Source organism: Symphodus melops (assembly GCF_947650265.1).
Source record: "Symphodus melops genome assembly, chromosome: 9".
Lineage (NCBI taxonomy): Eukaryota > Metazoa > Chordata > Actinopteri > Labriformes > Labridae > Symphodus > Symphodus melops.
In genome coordinates this window covers 11,011,592-11,025,935 of record NC_136699.1, presented here as the reverse complement: position 1 = coordinate 11,025,935, position 14,344 = coordinate 11,011,592, and the positions used below count along the sequence as shown (strand labels likewise).

General features: G+C 39.0%; 2 protein-coding genes across 4 annotated transcripts; one reads left to right on the top strand and one right to left on the bottom strand.

The window, feature by feature from the left end:
- Window positions 1–186: 186 nt before the first annotated feature.
- Window positions 187–5,416, top strand: LOC306829722 (protein RD3). The gene is made up of 4 exons (XM_079352868.1): window positions 187–288; window positions 2,220–2,396; window positions 2,741–3,048; window positions 3,488–5,416. Exons 3-4 carry the CDS (start codon window positions 2,741–2,743, stop codon window positions 3,858–3,860), a joined length of 681 nt encoding a protein of 226 aa, XP_079208994.1. The 5' UTR covers window positions 187–288; window positions 2,220–2,396; the 3' UTR covers window positions 3,861–5,416.
- stx5a (syntaxin 5A) lies at window positions 4,828–11,628 on the bottom strand. Of its 3 annotated transcripts, none has more exons than XM_079352866.1 (12): window positions 11,517–11,628; window positions 10,882–11,125; window positions 9,925–9,995; window positions 9,673–9,728; window positions 9,491–9,561; window positions 9,235–9,351; window positions 8,778–8,834; window positions 8,580–8,661; window positions 7,393–7,479; window positions 7,135–7,238; window positions 6,774–6,895; window positions 4,828–6,145 (listed from the first exon to the last, which is right to left on the bottom strand). In XM_079352866.1, the coding sequence occupies exons 2-12, from the start codon at window positions 10,942–10,944 to the stop codon at window positions 5,986–5,988; spliced, it is 990 nt and encodes a 329-aa protein (XP_079208992.1). In that variant the 5' UTR covers window positions 10,945–11,125; window positions 11,517–11,628; the 3' UTR covers window positions 4,828–5,985. The 3 variants fall into 3 exon arrangements, with proteins under 3 accessions (XP_079208992.1, XP_079208991.1, XP_079208993.1); XM_079352865.1 differs by having other exon boundaries at window positions 10,882–11,085; XM_079352867.1 differs by lacking the exon at window positions 7,393–7,479 and having other exon boundaries at window positions 10,882–11,085.
- Between the last annotated feature and the right edge of the window lie 2,716 nt (window positions 11,629–14,344).

The window sequence follows — 14,344 nt, the reverse complement described above, 5'->3', positions numbered from 1 at the left end:
AATGTTTTGGGAAGACTCCACGAGGCGACGTGAACCCGCGATGACCTCTAGCGACGAAATATATCATTACAAACACATTACTGTGTCTCAGTGAAAATACTTAACCTACCTGTAAACATGGTACTGTTTACTCACATATGGCAGCCTCGTGTGCATCTTACGAATTTATTTAACTTGTGTCTGGAAATGTTGATGGCATAATTTTTGACACAGAACAAATATATGTTTGATCTCACAGATCAGACCGCTCATTCGGTTGTTTGAAAATGACACACAAGTCAGCCAAAGGTGAGTGACAATAAATTAATTGGACGTTTTAAAAAATAAAGAAATACCATGTATGGTGCTGCTTTCTAAAAGTTGTATTATTATTATTGTTTCTTTGTTTATTATGGGACCTATTACTTGAATTTCCCTCGGGATCAATAAAGTATCTATCTATCTATCTATCTATCTATTAAAATATCTTAAATTGCTTATTTTCAGAATCAGATATACTTTAGTAATATCAGGGGAAAATAGGGTAACATAACCATATTCTAAGGTGTTGCCTACATCCATTCATACTTCCATTTGTTTACTACTAGATTTCAAATTCTTGTGACAATTGCGGTCTAAGCAAATATTTTATCTTTTCTATAACAGTGAGAAATAATGTTTTCCAATATAAAGAAAGACTAATGCTCATACGACATCTATGTAGCCTATAATTTCCAAATAATGAGGAAGGTGTGATTGCCACTACTAAAACAAACCCTTTTCATTTGGAGCAACATGAGGGTCATGCACATGTCACGAACCATAGTGAACAAGACACAGCTTGAATCTTGACCTGCAATCTGGCTGGTTATCAGTTCACTTTCATTCTATCCCCTTTCAGCTGTCGTTGTATTTTTTCTGTGTTGTTTATTGTATGTTTTTTGACAACAAAAGTTCTTTATTTAGCAGTATTATATATTTTTTATCCCAATGATTGTTTTTACGGTTGCAAATTCCTATGACAACCTCTTTACTCCTGACTTGGGCCAAATCTGTATACCTGTATTCATATCTTCCTGACCCATCTCATTCGACACAATATCCCACACCTTTATCCTCAACTGCTTATCTGATTACTTTGGCTTCAGTAATGCTGCTCTGTTCTAGTCGTCTTATTGTCTTAAAAAGAAAGCTTTTGTCTGCATCATAAACTTCAGTTCAAGCCCCACTCCAACCACTTTGGAGGCCTACCTCAGGGCTCTATGCTTGCACCACTCCTCTTAACTATTTACATGCTCCTGCTATGACCTATCTTACACTGATATGCAGATCTATCTCAACGGCAAATTAATTTGGTTGCTTCCACAGTGTCCTATCAATTTCCTGCACAAAATTTAAATCTTGATGTCATACTGCTCAAACTCAATAGCAAAAACACTGACAATGTGGAAGTGGTCAGTTTCTCTGATTTATACAATATTTACAGTAACAAAAACCCATTCCCGTTTAGTTACCAGTTGTATCAGCATCCACTGTAGCCACCTGTAATTAGATTATAACAGTCATAACAAACCGTTCCAGGTAGGCTCTGGATTTGAATATAATCTGGGATTTGTTGCATCAGTGCTGAGTGTTGTGGAAACCCAGAAACTTCCCTGCAGTAACCTTATATATAATACCATGTTGGACAGACACAGTATCTAGTTGGACAGACACAGATGGTATAATTGTGGGCAAGAAGGATTATATGGGCAGTAATGCAATGTTAGTTAACTATTTGCCAACAGAGTCTGGTAATTGCTGATGTGTCTGCAGGATTATTGTCTGTAAAAGTGGGAGAGTGTTTTCTGCCAAACACTGTTATTTTCATGGACAGTGCCTGGTGTTTAAAAGCAGTAAGTATACTAGTTTAAGGTTCTCAACCACGTAGGGCGCAAGGGTAAGTCACTGTGGGAGTGGTTTCATAAATGGCAGTCTGATTGTGCCTTTAAAATTAAACCAGTTTTACTAATTGACTGAAGCATTAAAATGTGATAAAAGAGGGACACATATTCATAAAAGCAAAGTATTAGCCATTCATCTTATCATTATGTAAACACCCCACCTGAATTCTGTGTCACACATTCATCATACACTCCTGCCCAGGTGTACTCATGTGAGGTAAGCTCTTCTCGTCACTTGCTCTTTATTAATACAGGATTATATTTATTCTCAATCCCAAACCCACACACACACTCCAGGGCTCCTCACAGTTGGACAGTGCCTGTCTGCCAGGGACCTTGACAGGTAGCAAGGCAGTCAGGTATCTAGAGTTGGGAGAGTTTTTCATCTTTCATGGAGGTCTGCTCTTCACCTGGTTGTTAACAAAGGCTTCACCAGTCAACAGGATTTCTGTCAGGAAAGGAACTTTCTTGAAGGTGAGACATTCATCAAACATCTATGATAGCATAACAATAAAGTAAATGTATCAGTGTTATTGAGATACATCAGTTTATATTTCATCATCACTTTATGGGGTATATTATAATTCACATTTTACTTGAAAATACATTCCACTGTTCAGAATTGTTTGGCTTGAAGATTTTAAAGAGTATGAAAGGTTTTTCTCAGAGTATGAAAGCTCAAATTCTCAAAAAACTGGTTAATACTGATTCAATTAAGGTTAAATGAATGCACCAGCCACTCATAAAACAAAATTGCTTTTCTTTTTCTTCATCAAACTATCATAATATTCCTCAACAAGTACGCCCTTCTTTCCCAGATGTTCCCCTGGTCTGCTGTTTTCTCTCTTGAGCCTAAAGTCCCTGGCCAACGCAGCAGTGAAGAATTAGTCACAAACACTTTAATGTTGGAGTTGGGGGCTATGGTGAAGCGCACTGAACGCATACGTCTGGAGAGGGCCACAGAAGGTCGCCGCCGCCGTCGCAGCTCCTCCTCCACGGCCGACTACAGCTGGCTAGCCAACACCCCCACCCCACAGCCCTACCAGCTGACACCAACAGACCTGCTGGAACTGCAGGACCTCTGTGCCAAGATCCCTCCGGCACAGTGTGGCCCTGTGATCGTCAGGTGAGAGAGACTGAGACATGGTACAGATGCAAAGTAATTGAAAGACAGAGATGTCAATGAAATGGTAGTTGTGAGAGACAAAGACTACAAAACATTCATGATATCTCTAAATGTAAATAAACATAACTTAACAAGGGATCCTGTCTGCCTGTCTGTCTAATGCTAACATGATTTATCTGGTTAACCGGCTCCTGTGAGGAATGTTTGGTTAATGTTGATTTCGTCTCCAAAACAAGGACAAAGATCACCCTGCAAGGGCAAAGCTAGGACAGTGTAAACTGTGCACTTCCCACTTGATGTTTGGGGTTTATTTTTGCATCCAATGTTGTTTCTGATATGTTTTATTTTGGTTCAGCTGAGCACGGAGCTATTATTCTATCAATTTGTGCTTTTTTTTAAATCACTTTGTCCCTGATAATTGTTTATCTCCCAACTGCAGGTTCAGGACTTCGGTGTCACAGATGGAGCCTGAGGTCCATGAGGTTCCCCGACTGTTTCGCTCAGTTTTACGTGAGTGTGTGGATGAGGTGAACGGAAACGATGAATTGCAGTCACAGGACACTATCTTTGAAAAGCAGCAACGCAGCAAGAGCCTTTCTTTCATCACTTTCCGCACCAAGTTCCGTACAGGGCAATTCTTCAAGGGAAGCGGCATGAGAGGCTCCAGGGGGAATCTGCAGCAGGAGGTGGACTGGTCAGACGAGGAGGAGGATGAAGAAGGAGAAGAGGAGGCTATTAAGGCCAGGGCAAGGAGGGGAAGGAGCAAGAGCATGCCAGAGATAAGCCCTATGGAGCAGAGTGCCCAGGGTTGAGAACAGGGAGGCAGACAGTCCAGGGAGACAACGTTGGAGGGGAGTGGCATTCAGTAAAAACATCAATTTTTATGTGAAGTTCAAAAAGCCTAAAGAGTAGGTTTGAAGCGATCCTTTGGCTCTCTGCTAGCTTGTTTCTGTAGTCAGTCATGCACAAATGTTGGTTTTGATTTTAGCTATGGGACAAGCCCATCAGATGTGCTATAGGCTTGTCAGAAAAGTAATTAGGTGACATGTCTGTACAATGTCCAAGAGCATCCATCCAATAGTTGTTCAAGTGTATTAGCCTGGAACAGAGTGATCGACCCTACATCCCATCAAAACCATCCTGCATGCAGACTTTCTACCAGGGAGAGAAACTCTTACAAAGACTGTCTGTTCAACAGATCCAGTTGAACACACAAATATCAATAATCTCTTCCTTTAAAAACATGCTGCCACCTGTCCTTTGCATGAGATATTGAGGAAGTTTACTGGTCCATATAATAAGGAGTTTGACTCCAGATTATTTGTTCATTACCATGAATTTCAGTCATTAAGCAAATCTCAGCAGACAGGATATAAGTGGATATGTATAATATTCTGTGTACAGCTGATATTTGTATTTGTGGGAATAGAAAATCATGTTTTCTTCTTCTACAAGGCTAAAACAAAGTTGTCTTCATTGTATTATTGTCTTGTAAATAAAGTTGCAAGAATTGAGACAAAGTGTACATCATTCACGTCCATAATACCTTGAGGCATTTCTACAAAATGCAGCTCATCAATAAATTATGGTTTAAAATGTAAAATACTGACATACATCGTTATGATGCCTGTAATTCATATTAAAAAATAAGCATTTTTGTCCTCATAGTGTGGTTTTGTTCATACAATACATAAAAACTGCACCAACTTCTAGCCTGAGGCTAGCATGGCTGATTGTATCACTGGCTAATCCTCTTATCCCAAGAAAATCTCCCGTCAATGTCAATACCCCATTATTTTATTATGCACTTTCTAGTCAATACATCATTATCACTATTTGCAATTTATACATTAAAGTCAAGGCATTTGGCTGAAAAAAACCCCAGAGAAAACAAATAGGGAAAATGTCTTCTTAAAAAGCTGTGGTCATTAAAATAAAATCGGCTAAAGTGGATAGATGACGTGAAGGTTAAGCAGCTACAACAAAACCAAAAGACCAGAAACTTCCAGGGAATCTGGCTGATTGAGTCAATTCTCTACCAGCCTAACCCCTTCATTAGCACTGATGTCAAACCCGGAGCCTGTTCAGATACTTGACTCATAGGCTGGGTTCTTTCTGCCAAGCTCATTGTTTACACTTCCTTTAACCATTCAACTGGCCCAACAGTTTGATTTAAAACAGCGTTGTTATATAAATTATTATCAACAGTTTTTACAGATCATGCCTGAATTATTTCTGCACTGTTTTCTCATCAGCTGGCAGCAACAGCCTTCCTGTAATGCTGGACCACAATCAGTGTTTTCTCTTCGAGTCACAGTTCTGGAAAAGTACCCATTTGGCAAATAAACTTTGAAAGCAAAAAAAAGAACATATCTAAATACAAAAAGACTTCACATCATGACTAAATGGGGGGGGTGAAGAAGTGTTGATGAACAAGTGACACAGTCATGCTCTTCCATGAAAAGAAAAGATGCAAAAGAAGGAGAAGATATTCCAGCTCAGATGTTTGGCCTTGAAATAATAATAATGTATAATAATGGATGACCTGTGGTAAATGAGTTGAACAGGAAAAGAAAACTCAAAATTAAAAAGACAGTTTGCAGAATCAAACCATTAAATTATAGCCATTTTGATTAAATGTTTATGAATAATTGGTCAAAGTTCAATACAGAGCAGGTTTTTGCTCTCTCTCTATACAAAGTGGGGACTTCGGGTAATTTACTCGTTCATTTGGACCGAGTTCGACTTCTTCATTCTTCACTGAAGAGTCAAGTTTAGATTAACAGTCTGTGGCTTGGGATCAACCGAAGAGTCTGTATTACTCAAATAGTCCCCATCAAACTGTCACTTTGACAGAGGAGGCTCCTTCAAATAGGTTGTCTGGTCCAGCTTCACTCATTGTGCTCTCTCCCCTCCTCTTAGACACTCTCTTTTGCTTCAAGCAAAGAAGACAACAAAGACGATGAAGAAGATAATCAGGACGAGAAAGATCTTGATCATCAACCAACGGTTGGAGGAGACCGACTGAAAGTATTTGAGGATCTCCGTGTGGGCAGCTTCTACGTTGAGCTGGGTGTCCTCCACGTTAGCATCAATCCTGCGAGAGAAGAAAGCAAGCTGTTCAGTGAGACTTTCAAATGAATGATTATACGTTACCTAAATAAAACTTGCTGGTAAAGAAGTATAAAGCCAGAGCCATTTATCTTAGCAGAGCAAAACACTCTAAACTAAACAGCTAACTTAAAACTGTCCAAAGCTAACAAACACTATAGTATCTCTGAAGCTTACTGTTAAACATATTATTATTAGTTTGTTTGACTCATCGAAGTTTGAGAACAAGTTTTTGATAAAACCAAAGACTTCCTGGAGCGCCCGCAGTAACCTCGTAGTGGTGACAGTATAAAGAGGAGTGACTATGCCTGCCTCTTTCAGCACAAAATCTAATAAACAAACATTTGAAAAAAAAACCCAACAATTTAGCTTTTCTACATTTTACATTGTTGTCTAAATAAACACACAAAGTGGTGAGCTGACAAAGAGAAAACAAGGTTGCAGTGGAGGCTGCTCCCCTTTGTATTCCGTCGTTGTGTTCAATCATTTACCACATATAGATGAAGCATACCAGTCGCTCTCCTTACTCTCCAGGAGCAAAAGTACTAGAACATCTCTCTCTTTGTTTCTAACAGATACTGTAGCTCTTTGTGCTTCTCCCTACTATCTCTTACCTCTGGATGGTCTCCTCTTGCTCCTTCACCATGCGTGCCAGCTGCTGGAATATGGAGCCCAGTTCAACGATCGTGCTCTCAATGTTCTGCATGGTGTCTGCCCGGCTCTGGATATAGGAATCCTGCGATGGCACAGTCAGCAAGGTTTTTTTTTTTTTTTTTAAAGAAGAAGAAGCAAATATTAGACCATATAAATGCACCGTTTAGCTTGTTCTTCATTTTCACTATGAGAAGACTGAATATTTTTTTAAATGACTCTGAAGATTAACAATAATTATTCTTCCTACTAGATTGTGTGCTTGGGATTTAAAAGGCACACTTGCTATTTGCCTTACTGAAATATCGACTACTATTAGTGTACCTGCTCATCGATGAGCTGGAGTTGCATTGGATTGGTCTGAAAGTCCATATTGATGGATACGTCCCCCATACTCCTAGATTCATCCTGCATCAGGACCGAGCTCTCTGAAGGGAGACAACAAGCAAAAAGGAAACACACACACGTTCAACAAGATCAGACAGAGATCCTCAATGGAAGAGGGGAAAAGCAAAAAGACCAGCGGGCACATAGAGTATCTGGTAATACCCGCTGGCAGATTCAAACGTTCCAGGGAAATACCTTTTAAATTTGAGGTTGTATTGCCCTGGTAGTCATAGCGCTGCTCGCGAGCTGCATGCGGCTCCTGGGCCCCTTTTTTGCGGCTCCCTAAAATATTTTTTAATTTTTGCATTATAGATGACCAAATACAGTAATAATCATTCACAAGGAGTTTGAGCAGTTCACTATGACAACAGCTATTTAAAAAGTACACTGCCAGTCCAAATGTTTCTGTTTATCAATGGTCTTATCAGCGTAATGTGCATCAAGCAAAGAAATACAAAGTCACACCTATATAAGAACAAAAGAGCCTATAAAGCCTTTCTCTTCTAATACATGAGCAAAGCTGCCACAATTAATACTCTAAAGATGTAAGCAAGATGCCATTAGGGCGAGCACTTTGATCATTATTCAGAGATTTGTACGTTATCACAGGCAGGTACACAAGAAAACTGAAACAGGAAAGTTATACTGCACGTCGTTAGCTGCTGAAGAAGCCTCATTATTTTATAAGAAGAAGAATTAACGACTTCTTCGAGAATATAATTGTTGCTTCCAATGAACGAAATTCACATATGAACTTGATGGGTACAATTTATTGCAGGGTGTTATTCGAGTGTTCACATCATAGACATTAGCACAGTGTTTGTGATTTGATGCTTGGAAACATTTTACTGGCAGTGTAAACGTTTGCACAGGAAGCATCAGAGCTCCCTCTGCTATTAAGAGAAGCTCTGGTAAACTAACCCGTTTAGCAAAAATATTTAATTCCGCAGAAATGGTAAAAAGAGACAGAGTAGTACATCCTCAAAGCCAGCACAAAGAGACAGTAAAAGGTGTGCTTACTCTATAGTGCATCTTAAAAAAACATTCATGGTGGGCAAACAGAAAACCCCCCAGTTTAAGTCGAAATCAATAACTGATTTCTAAAACTGGGAAATGTTGGAATTTTGAGACGATCAGGATTTAACCTCAGAGTGGAGTCATTTAAAAAAAAAAAAACGAACAAACCAGTCAACTATTGTAGAGCGCAGTGTTGAATGCAATAAGTCTTTTTGTAGGTTCTCACAAACAATATCCATAGAGTGAACACACCTGTACGAAGCTTTAACAGCATGCTGTGGTTACTTGCTGGTACTTTAACACAAGCACCTTGTAAAATCACAGGGAGCTGTGCTAGCTGCGTTCAGCAGTGTGGGTAAACTTACTGAAGTTGTTGGCCATCAGTGGAGAAGACTGGACAGGAGGCTGGGAGAACTGCTCTCTCCTGCTTCTCTGCTGCTTCAGGTTCTGCAGACAAAACGGGATAAACATGGGAGAATATTCAGACCCATGTGCCCCACTTTTAAAAGGCAGGTCACTTTTTTTCTGCCCTTGCACTGAAGAGTATTACGAACACTTCTCACCTCTGTTCTGACTTCTAGGACCGATTTGAAGTCGTTGGACATCGAAGCCAGTTTGGACTGAAGCCAACAGAAGGTACAGAAAATTTAAACAAAGTGCAACATAATTCAGCTACATACATTTGAGTGACTAAGAATTGTGAAGACCGTTTTAATGCTTCAATAATATGTGAAACAAAATCATCACCATGCAAATTTGCGCTACTCTATTAAAAAAAATCAAATTTTACTAATTTTTCTGTACAAAACAAATGCATACCTTGTTGACGAAACATTTCAAATGTTCTTTTATTTATTCATTCTTATCTTTAATGAATTTTAAAGATTCTGGCCCATACTGTCAAAAAAATAGGCCCTATAATAATAAAATAATAACACAAAGATGACTAGTATTTACAGAGATCCCTGTGCCTGGTCTATGCACATTTACAGAGTATGAATCAGATCATATAGAATATACCTGCAAAGACACTACTATAGTGTTAGAATGGGTTTGGATATGTCGTCCACCCGGAGCTCCACGAGACCTCACCAAGTCCTGCAACTGTAGAATCTGTTTGTTTAGACTGTTGATGTCCTGTTAACACAAAGACAGGAGAAATAGAGGAACAGGTTATCGAATTGTAACGATGAACCTGAAAGGAACATGGTTACACATCGCTGCTCTGTTCATAAGTAATACTAACAAGTTTAAGCATGTTTTTTTTTTACCGTACCTGTTTAATGATATATGTTAGCTCCTCAATCTCCACTGCCTTGTCATCAAATAGAGATTTTCTCTTTGCCACTGAAATGTGAAAATAAAAATATTTGAAATCAGAATTTTCAGCAGTATGACAAAAACAAGATATTTTGATCTATTAAAATGACGCTTTAATACCATGAAATGCACACTTACAAATAGTGAGCTTTTCCAGTTTGGCAAATGTGTTGCTCAGGTCCTTTCCAATTCTCCTACAGAGAGAAAGGCAAGAATTTAGAAGCTTTCATTGTGCATTTGGGCAAGATTTGCTCCATGCTAGCCCAATGTGGTGAAATGAAAGATGGAGAAAAGTAACAAGGGTGTGTTGGATAAAAATAGCCAAACACAAATTGAAATTAACTCAACAAACACATTCAGCAAATACTGATAAGACTTTGAGGAACTTACTTGGCCATAACTGTAAAGTCACTGCGTTGCCGGAGGGCGTTAAGAGCCGGCTTACTGGGCTGGACTCCATTCTGGCAGGGAAGTCAAAGTAAAGAGCAGGAGATCCATTTAAAATAAGAGGCTTATGGATTACTGTACAAATAACACTTCAGAATGTTTTATTCTACATCACTCCTGTAATTAGGATGTCATTTAAAATATATATAATTACTTTAATAAATATAATAATGGCATTTTGGGCTAATAGTCAAACTAAGTAACTAACAGCCTATGTTTATGGGAGTCCCTGTGAGGACTGGAAACATGTGATCATAATCAATCTGATGCTGGACTTTTCACTCCAATATTAATGACGTTATTTCAGGGATACACGTTGCTTTGCATATATTATCAACAGTTCCACAGCATGTAAACAAACACTGTGGATAAGGATCCATCAGATCTTCCTGTGGGATCACAATTTGTGCCGTGTGAGACCTTTGAACGTTAAAATAGTATGGTCCATGTTCACAAAGCTTTCTCAAGCTTATCTTTGCCGATTATGTGCTGCAGGCACTTATTTTACATCTGCTATTGGTTCACCTCAGTACGTCATATTGGCCAAAACACTAGAATAGCCATTATAGGGGACATTTTGTCACAAGTTGATGGTCACAAACATCTAAACAAAGCTAAATGAAAACACTAGATCACTTCATTGTGCTTTACTTGAGATGTGCATATTAACCTGGGACAAAGATTTATTTCAAGTTACTTGCTTTTAGAAATGACCCAACACTGTAATTAAAGTACTACATCTCTAAAGTGGACCAAAACTTGACAGAACAAATAAATAGATCCAGATGTTACACAACTTAAACAGTCAAGGTGTAATGTGTCTGCTGTGATGCCTGATTACAGTCTAATTGTTGCTCTTGTTATGAATGTTGTGATGTAAGGGTTAGTGTGCCAACATACCGGTCTGCCCTGGAGGGATTTACAGGCGGACTGGAACTCGAGGGTCCGGTCACGGCACGTCATCTTGCAGCTGGTAAAACGTCACCAGACCAGAAACCAGCGGGAAGTACTGAGGCTTTCACTTTGGGGGTCCGCGTGATGGATTAACAAGAAGACCTCACATCCAAGGTGGGGTATCCTTCATAGGCATGTGTCCACACATGTCTGCGGCGGGGGGGAAACAAACACACTTCAGACCCGTATCCTGACATGTTCAAATATAAAACAGGATGTCATCACGTCAGTTACGTTCAGTGGTTAAAGCTAACATCGCGGCTCTCCGACATCAATAATAAGAGACGATTCAGAGCAAATAAGAAACAGATTCAGCTCACAAATGTTCAACAAGGCAGCCTAATGTCCTTACTGATACATATCTCAGGTGTGGATCCGTTTTTTGTGAGTACCGGTCTACCCGTCGCTTCAAACAGCTGATCAGGGCCTGACCGGCTAACCACAAGCTAACTGTAGCTACAGAAAGCTAACCAGGCTTTTTACGCTTTCTTTCATTAATTTGGTCAAATTCGACAATAAGTCAAACTCGTAACGTTGAATCGTATTTTATGGAAGAAATAAATCGTTGGATTTCAACTTACTCAAATCGATGTTACATCATATTTGAAGAAGCTCTCGATGTTTCTGGTGAAACTAATCAACCCAGGAGTTAAAGTTCCGATCCGGGTCATTTCCGGCATTGACGTCACTGCCACGTCTACTTTACCAATCGTGGAAAATCCCTGCATGGACAGCACGCCACCACCAGGGGTCGCCATATGTCACTGTTCAGTTTGTTAACATGATGCAAAGTATGAGAATAAATCACAAACATCTACAATGTACCACTGATAACACAATTAAATAAAAACAGCAATAGTTTATCATTATACGTTTAATCAAGTGTAAATTTGGTCTGTCTTAAAGTTGTGATGATGGGTTTATTTTCAATGTGTAAAAGTGTGATTTTAAATCCGACAACCCATTGTCAGATTAACCTGCAGGGGGTTCCCAAGGGCAAAACAAAATCACCTCAGCCAGAAGTATTTATTCCTGTTTGTACATTGTGTACAATATTCCCATGCTGGAAAATTATAAAACCTCACGTGTGGTAATTGAAAAGGTTATACAAGTTACTTTATGCCCTTAAGTGCTGTATGAGGTGAAATGATCAAGGTTTCTGAGTTAAAGTTTTTACAACGGTTTTCAAATCATCATTATGATTATTATTATTGCTACTGTTTAAAATGACTGTTCCTCTATTCCCAAACATGCTGAAGTTAGCATGGTTTAGTATGAGATGTAGCTTTTGGGGTTCTAATGGATCTTGGTCTCCACATCAGTTGTGCTGGTTTTAGCCTTTTCCAAAACAATTTAATAATAGACACTCACTGGTCTTGCATCTTATACCGATCATTTTTCTCTGAAAAAACATCCATTGTCAGATGATGAAAAATGTTGATACAAGATGTAAAATGAGGATCAACTTTATTTGCCGTACTTGTTTGAAATGGGATGAATGCATTTAAAAACTAAAAAAAATACATGCAAACCAAGATTACCTTTTATTTATTGATTTCATGAAGTCATGTGCATTACATTATTTGTGTCAATCAGGATTTATTTAACTCAGGTGATGTATGTGAGTCTCAAACAGGAGTTGCAGCATGTTGGAGTCCAAGCATTACAATCAAAGAGGAAACAATTAACAATGGATGCTTTTAAGACTAAGAGGGAAAGTGCATCTATAGTATCACACAAGACAAATGTGGAAAGATATTTTACACTCAAGACTGATGAGACAGACTAAAATGAGACACAATTTGTCATCAATGATGTTGTGACGATGCCGGAGAAATGAACCTGAAAGAGAATGAGCAGACAGACAGACAGAGAAGGTGATTGGCTGCTGCCTCAGGTGAGTCGCGCTGCAGTTATGGTTTGGATAGAGAGATAACATCCAGCCGCCTCTCTGATCTTCAATCACTCCTACTGGTACCCGCATCCTCCACCTGACAGGATGGTGCATGTCCAGACCACAACTATGCCCTCACCTTCTTACCTGCTAGACCCCCAACCACAAAAACCCAAGACACACTGTGCCCTGCTCCACTCCTTACCTGCTTCATCTACACTCCGCATCGCCTTTTATACCCCACTTTAATCCACTAAATGTATCTCTGCTTCTGAAAACACTCTCCTTTAAGTTTGCACACATTAGATGATGTTCAATCTGTTTTTAACAAGTTGTCTTCAAAATCTCCCTTTTCTGTGTGATTTTATATCTTTTCACTTCTTCATATGTTGCACAATGTGTGTGTTTTTAACAACCTAGTGCAGCATTTCTGCACAATACCTGATCACTCCATTTATACTTGAAAGTGATATTTCTTAATATGATCATTATTGTTCAATTTTGTTAATGTCAGTGTTTTGTCCTTGTCCTATGCATGTTGTCTTGTGCATTTTTCATCACGACAGAAACACCTCAACAATAATTGATGTTTTCATAACGTTTGCTGCAAACATTTAAGGTCCCCACTAGGTGAATACTTGTAAACCTAATACATTTCAGTACAACTACTTTAGCACTGGCTTCATGAAGTTAAGTTAAAATTTGAGCTTTAAAGATTCATTTTTCTATAAATTAATATTGCATGGACTGTCATGAAACTTTGATCAGATACTCAAGTCCCTCTCTGGCCATTAGCCTTAGACTCAACTTGTTAATGATTAAATTTAAATAATCTATACTTTTTTGTGTTCTTACATTCTGAAGTATTAGATAGATAGATAGATAGATAGATAGATAGATAGATAGATAGATAGATAGATAGATAGATAGATAGATAGATAGTTAATTGTTCAGTTTGCGCTGAGCCGTAACAAAAACAGAGGCAAAGAAAGCAATGCTAAGCAAAGTGTTTAGATTAATGTCTTTATAAAGACTGTCATGTTCACACGGAATCTTCAGCTGGTTAATTTTGCACAAACTCTTTCCCATGTAGTGACAAGAACTGTAAATCTTTTATCAAGGTTGGTGTCCTTTAGTGGACTGTGACAGTCGAGGCCGGTGGATCCACGTTTCTGCTGGAGATAACACTTTTATGTTTGTTCTGCTAAATTTTTTAACAAGGTCTTTGTGTTCACAAGAGACGTTAAAAACATTCACTTTCCTGTCAGTGTAACATGAACACCAGCAAACACATACAGCAGGACTGCTTTTTGCAGTTTAACTATTGAATGCAATCTCTCTGTTCTCTCAATCACCTGTCTCACACACTCACACACTGATTTACACACTCAGGCCCACAGACAGGAGGGCTGATAGCATCTAACAAAACACACTTGCAGGCCAGATAGCGTCCAGTACCTGCTTCGACACAGCTGCTGCAACAAAAGCAGGGAGGAAAACATGGCTGGAGTTATT

Bases quoted from the DNA above. Each gene is read 5' to 3' on its own strand.
- LOC306829722 (XM_079352868.1), top strand. From the start codon at position 2,741: ATGTTCCCCTGGTCTGCTGTTTTCTCTCTTGAGCCTAAAGTCCCTGGC. The intron at 3,049-3,487 runs GTGAGAGAGACT...TCCCAACTGCAG, and splicing joins TGTGGCCCTGTGATCGTCAG to GTTCAGGACTTCGGTGTCAC.
- stx5a (XM_079352866.1), bottom strand. From the start codon at position 10,944: ATGACGTGCCGTGACCGGACCCTCGAGTTCCAGTCCGCCTGTAAATCC. The intron at 9,352-9,490 runs GTACGGTAAAAA...TTGTGTTAACAG, and splicing joins TAACATATATCATTAAACAG to GACATCAACAGTCTAAACAA. The intron at 6,896-7,134 runs GTACACTAATAG...GTGCCATCGCAG, and splicing joins TCCAGCTCATCGATGAGCAG to GATTCCTATATCCAGAGCCG.